Source organism: Schistocerca serialis, chromosome 7 (genome assembly GCF_023864345.2).
Source record: "Schistocerca serialis cubense isolate TAMUIC-IGC-003099 chromosome 7, iqSchSeri2.2, whole genome shotgun sequence".
NCBI lineage: Eukaryota > Metazoa > Arthropoda > Insecta > Orthoptera > Acrididae > Schistocerca > Schistocerca serialis.
In genome coordinates this window covers 614043353-614049352 of record NC_064644.1, presented here as the reverse complement: position 1 = coordinate 614049352, position 6000 = coordinate 614043353, and the positions used below count along the sequence as shown (strand labels likewise).

Genomic DNA, 6000 nt, shown 5'->3' with positions numbered 1-6000 from the left:
GTTCGTCTTGCTGAGGACGACTTTTTTTTAGGTGATGACATTATCCTGAGTTACTGAAGACGCACTGTACTAGTCTAACGTATTGCCGTAGTGGTGGCTAGGACAGGTGAACTGCAATGTGAAAGGCGAGATTAGTTCCAATTTCCACGTGGAATGACCTTCCTGGCTTCGAAGCCATGTATTGAAAATCGTGAAAATTTTTCAATGATACGGCACGTGAAATCAAATTAATTTAGTAGCATACCTCCGCGCCATCCAGGAAGTAACTATGTCAAAGTTGCCGAACGTGTTCTGTGTTGTTGCTAAGATTCAGTTACACTACCAGCACGAAGAATGCCAGCTAATGCAAATCGGTGCAAATAGAGTGTAAAACCGCCAGAAGATGGAAGGAGTACTTCTACCGCCTCCAACTGATGAAACCGAAGTACATTTCTTTTTCAAGTCTGACCACTTCAGTGTCCGGACCACCACCACCACCACCACCACCACCACCACCACCACCACCACCACATAGGATGGTATACAAACAAATCGAATAGCTTAAGGAGGAAAGCCCAGGTGAAACAGAATACACGTCGGAAGTGGTTAATAGCGTGCGTCTTAAGACGCCGTTGCCGTGGGCCGGGATATCAGAGCTGTGTGTCCCTGAGTTTTACTCCCGTTTCTGTAACTATTTGAGGCAGAGCGTATTTACTTACAATACTCCGGCCCACCAACTGCAAATTAAATACAACAAATAACGAGGTTATTTCTGTTTTGTGCCTTAAGAGCACTGAATACTGAAAGATCATTGACTCGACAGGAGTATAACCTATGGAACACTCCAAAATGTGGAACTTAAGTAGGCAACACGTCTATGTTTACACACTTTCAAACATTTTTTTTAAGAACGCTGTCACTGGTACTATCCCTAAACCAGAGGAATGCAAATGAAAAGACAATGGATTGATTGCTGAGGATGAACATCCACACAGACTTTGTAAGCTATGACAAAGTTCCAAATCACGTAGTCTGCTGTTAATGGAAACCATGCGCGATGTCCGAAAAAACCATCTCCACAACAAACAAGTGGAGGAAACTGGATCGGCTAATATGAAAGAGAAGCTGCTGTCATTAAAACTTAGACAAAGGTACACACAACGTTCACGGGAACGTCTAGAATGAGTTATTTTGAAGGAAAACAGTCATACTGAAAGAACGAAAAATTTGTCTACTTAATTAAAATATTTCCAATTTTTATGCTCTGCCAATAAAGGCGAAAGGCGCCTGTTTTGAAGAGCTTTTCAACTTGCAGTACGCCTAAGACAGAACTCTTGAGTAACTGCTTTACAAAGTTGACCACAGTTCTGAGATTGAGTTTACTTTAGGCCTTCATTTGAGCAACGCCTTTAGGGTACTGTAATGTTCGTATGAGAATTACCGAGTTGTAATGGGACGGCATAAATGGGCAGACGGTTGTAGAATCTGCTGAAACTGTCTATTAGGGTGTCCGAAGAGATTCATGTCTTGTTTTTAACGCGTACCCTCTTGATTTGTATCTACAATGTCAAAACAATAGAAATAAAATTTCAGAAAAGTTGGACGATAACAACCCTTACCGACTTTTACATGGAACATGGCAAGTTGCTAGCATTTATTAAGACGGACGCGCAACCAACGTCTAAGTGTTTGTAGCATTGTTAGTGAACATATTTTTGTGAATATGCCAGGGAATAGGATATTTAGCCGATTTCGGCAAATTGCCTTGAATGATTGACATTTTATGCTACTAACATGCTTTCTTTCCTCTTAAGTCTCATTTGAATTTCATTCTGGTTCTTACAAAAAATACTGTTTTGAAAGCCCACTAAAACACTCGAGTCATGTGATGCCTGTGACGTCACTGGCTAGCTCACTGCACCACAGCCTAATGGATATGTGGGGTGACGTCTTGTTTTGGAATTGACGTTTCAGAAAATGGGTTACAAATGGTGAGGAGTACCAGACTCTTTCAGGGCTTCAGAGAACAAGTTGCGTAAAATGTGGTAGCACTGTACCGCCAAATTGCCAACATGGCGACGCACAAGTTTACTAAAGTAACTGCAAATGCGTTCACTATGAAGTTAACGCATCTCCGACATATACTCCCCATTGTCACAACTAAGGATAGCGTCATTCAACGAAATTAAACTTCTAATAAAAATTATTGTTTTACCGAACTACACCTCAATTATTCGGTAGCTCAATTGTTAGGGCGGTACACCATCTAGTTTTATAAGGTGGGTTTCGCAGACCGCTGGTTCGAAGATAGCCCGAACGAACATTTTGATTTGTGAAACGATTCGACTCACGTATCAGAACCTTATCATAATTCCTGAGCTTCAGCACACCGAGCACGGGCAGAATATAGTTTTTTCCTTGCCGTTTACGTACGCTTACATTTGCAATCTGTTCACACACATTACGTTCATATAGATATTTTCTAGTTTATTGGAAATAAAGTTTTTACCTTCGTACTATCCAGTTATGATGTTCGTTGTTTAAACTTTCGTAATTTCGTCATCGCACATAAAGATTAATTAAATCCGCTTCAGACACCAACGTTACTTTACATTCTCGAACTGTACAGTCTTGAAGTTTGTGTCAGCAAGTTTTACAGGCTCATCGTCCGATACCTCTTATTGTGGACGTATGGAGATCTTCACCACCAGCAATGCTTTGCAGAAAAGTGAACTGTTTGATAACGCTGTTTACGTATTTCGTGTAAAGCTGTTAAAAATATGTGACCTGTTCTAAATTGGAAAATGTGACCACTTTTTGCAGTCAGGTGCACTATCCTTTGCGCCACCGAGTGTTCGCTGGATGCACCACCACTGGGGTAAGGGTGTTCTGAAGACGAAATCAGCTGTACGTTTTGCCTTGAATAGTTTTATTGTGTTTTGGATAGTAGCACATGACAGTCGACGATGTAGCTATAATATACGGACCGATTTGCTAAAATTTCACAGTTACTTAATTTTGAGCGAGTTTAATGATACTGCAGGGAGCAGGGAAAATAGTATCTCTTAGTTGTACATATTGCCACGATAAGTGGGTGGACCAAAAGCATCCACTTTCACAAGGCTTCCATTATCAGCGTTCACAAATTTGTTTTTATTACTTAGAAGTTGTAATTAAGTTTCCCATCACTAAGTAGCTAAAATGTTTGCAGAAAAGGAACGCAAAAACCTCGCGACTTCGGCTAACGCTCCAATAACACGTATAGCTTCATCTTACTACTTCTCCCTGACGTCACCAGCTCAGCCAGCAACAGAACGTTTCCCAATAACGTGACCAGATATTTGTGTGCAATGATTTACAAGCTTTAATGCCTTCTGAACAGAGACAAAACCATGAGAAGATGGTTGCTCGACACAAATTTTGTGCAGGATTAAGCACGATTTGAGGTGGTTTGAAGAGCTACTCTATCAACTCTGAGATGAACAAAGAGGAAGTATGTGAAAGACATCACCGTGGAGGGAGAAACACACTAGAGCAAACAAGGTCACAGTAATGTTTATAACGGTGAGGGGTTTTATTGGAGGGTCACGGGCTACAAACTAATGAAACGGTGGAAATAGAGTGTAAAATCGCCAACAGATGGAAGGAGTACTTCTACCGCCTCCAACTGATGAAACCAAAGTACAGTTTTTTTTCAAGTCTGACCACTTCTGTGTCCGAACCCCCCCCCCCCCACATAGGATGGTATGCTAACAAATCAAATAGCTTAAGGACAGCCCTGGTGGAAACGAAATACACGTCAAGATGATCGAGACAAGAGGTGGGAAACTTTCAGCAGACCACACCAGCAGATAATTTGAAGGACCAAAAAAGATATACTAGAAAGGAAAACGCTGCTGATCTATCCAGTCCATAAACGAGGGTGATAAATGTGCGTGTTATCTATGAGTGACCTTGATTAATGTAAGGTAAGTGGTCCTGTCTAACTGCCTCCTATAAAGAACTGAACTCTTGACAGTAATTGGTAAATTCAGTGAGGTTTCCAGCCAGGGCGTTGAACAGTATCTCAGATCTCCGTTCTCTGACAATTCGCTGAGAAACAGACACAGTAAGGAACTATAGAATTAATTTGTCGATTTCACGAAGATCTGACAGCATATACCACAGAAGCTAGAGTGTTTCTCAGTGGGAACCCTTCGCATTCAGGAAACCAATCCTCCTACAGCCCAATAGAACTGTCAACTGTGTCAAGACCGTTCAGGATTCAGATATACAATACACTGAGCCTACCCACAATACTATATCGCTGAGACATGTGGAGTATCGACTGGGCACAATGAGAAGGCACCTTTTAGCCACGTGGTGTCCAATAGGTGTGACTGCATAGAAGTGAATTAAGGAAGAACATATTCGCCTTTTTTTTGCACTAAGAGACAGTAGCAGGGAGACACTGGAGCAGAGGCATCAGTGGCAGTGGTAGTGGTACAGATAAAGGTGGAGATAGCTGCAGCGAGTGAGTCAGTGGAGCCTAGATGTTCTCCCGTCATCGTCGCCATTTTCATGCGTGGGGGGGAGGGGGGATGTAGGGGGTTTCCTGTTTCCTGTTTCCACATCCGCTATAGTCACGCTTTTGTTCCCTGTTCTAGCGGAGTAGCAATACTTAACTGTAAAGAGATTGGGTGGAAGGATGCAGAATGTTCCTCGTTCCAACAACGTACGTCCATATACCAAAGATTTGGTGAAGAAAGCAGAATGAGATTGAGCTGCCGATTCCCACTTTTCTGTCATTGTTCTACAGAGGAACATAGTCATCTTTGTGCTTAGGGGAGCATTTTTACACTGTTGGTGTACTACTAAAACATCTGCGTAGAGGCGACACCCTCTTACATGAATACATATATCTTAGGGTGGGAACATATATAGCCAGTAGCTGGTGTTACAAGAACATGGAAGTAACACAAGTGAAAACGCACTGACATTAACTCAAGACAATATATGAAAGTCACTATGCAGGCCGTCTTAATACTGTAAACCTAACGTTGTATTCTGATGTGAATACTTTCGCTCCAACGATTGTAACAACTATTCCAGTAACTGGTATTCAATTCTGTCTTCCATGTCCCAGTAAGATAGTTACACTAAACCAGGCCATAGCCTGTTCCCGGTTTCAGGTTGCCTACGTCACAGCTTCCAAGGACAACAAAAATCTTATAATTATTATTTCACAGATTTTCCAAATTCAGAAATTTAGACTGCCAGAATTCACTCATTAAGATGTGCAGTATAGTGGAAGTTCAAGGGAATAAGAAAAATCGTTAGGAACTTGAGGAACCGAGTGCTTTTCGACTCTGCGTAGATTGCGTGCGTATACCTGGACTTCATCCATCCTGTGTTGGCCAAAGAGCGCTTACTGACTTCCATCAAACTTGACGTTCAACTTCAAACCTTTCCTGAACTTTTACTTGATTACATGCTTCAAGTCAATTAACACAATTTACAGAGCAATGAGTCAGATACTCTCATGTGTGGAAATCTTTAGACAATCAGGATTTACTGGTACAGAATTTTCCAATACATTACACAATCATGGTAATACCACTGCAGTAGAACGTTTGCATCCGAAATTATATACGCCACCTTAGAAGTAACCTTAAACAAACTACTTTGTTATTTGTAAGAGAACTGAAGTATCTTGCAAACCAATATTTGCATAATACATTACTTCGTTCATAAACATTATCTGACTGAATACTACTATGAAGAAACTGTTTTGTTCACATCCATAATCCGTAAAGTTAATGGTTTAATTCACAGGGGGAACTTCTCTATAAATTTTACAGACTTCGGTAATATTTCTACAGTGAAACCAGAACAGACAATTATGGGCATCACATAATAACAAGGTATTTCTATTATTGTACTCAGTTGTTCGTCGAAAAGCTAACAAGCTTTGCTTCAGTCTTCTTTAATGAACATCAAACTTCCAAGGAACAACAAACATCCAAAGAACCCAACTGACAT

At 41.0% G+C, this 6000-nt stretch overlaps 1 protein-coding gene across 1 annotated transcript in view; it reads left to right on the top strand.

Moving 5' to 3' along the window:
* Positions 1-413: 413 nt before the first annotated feature.
* LOC126413297 (bromodomain testis-specific protein-like) overlaps positions 414-6000 on the top strand; it is a 69427-nt gene continuing 63840 nt past the window's right edge. Inside the window, exon 1 of the mRNA XM_050083197.1 lies at positions 414-518. Within this exon, the coding sequence (XP_049939154.1) occupies positions 414-518 (105 nt within the window). The remainder of the gene's footprint in view (positions 519-6000) is intronic.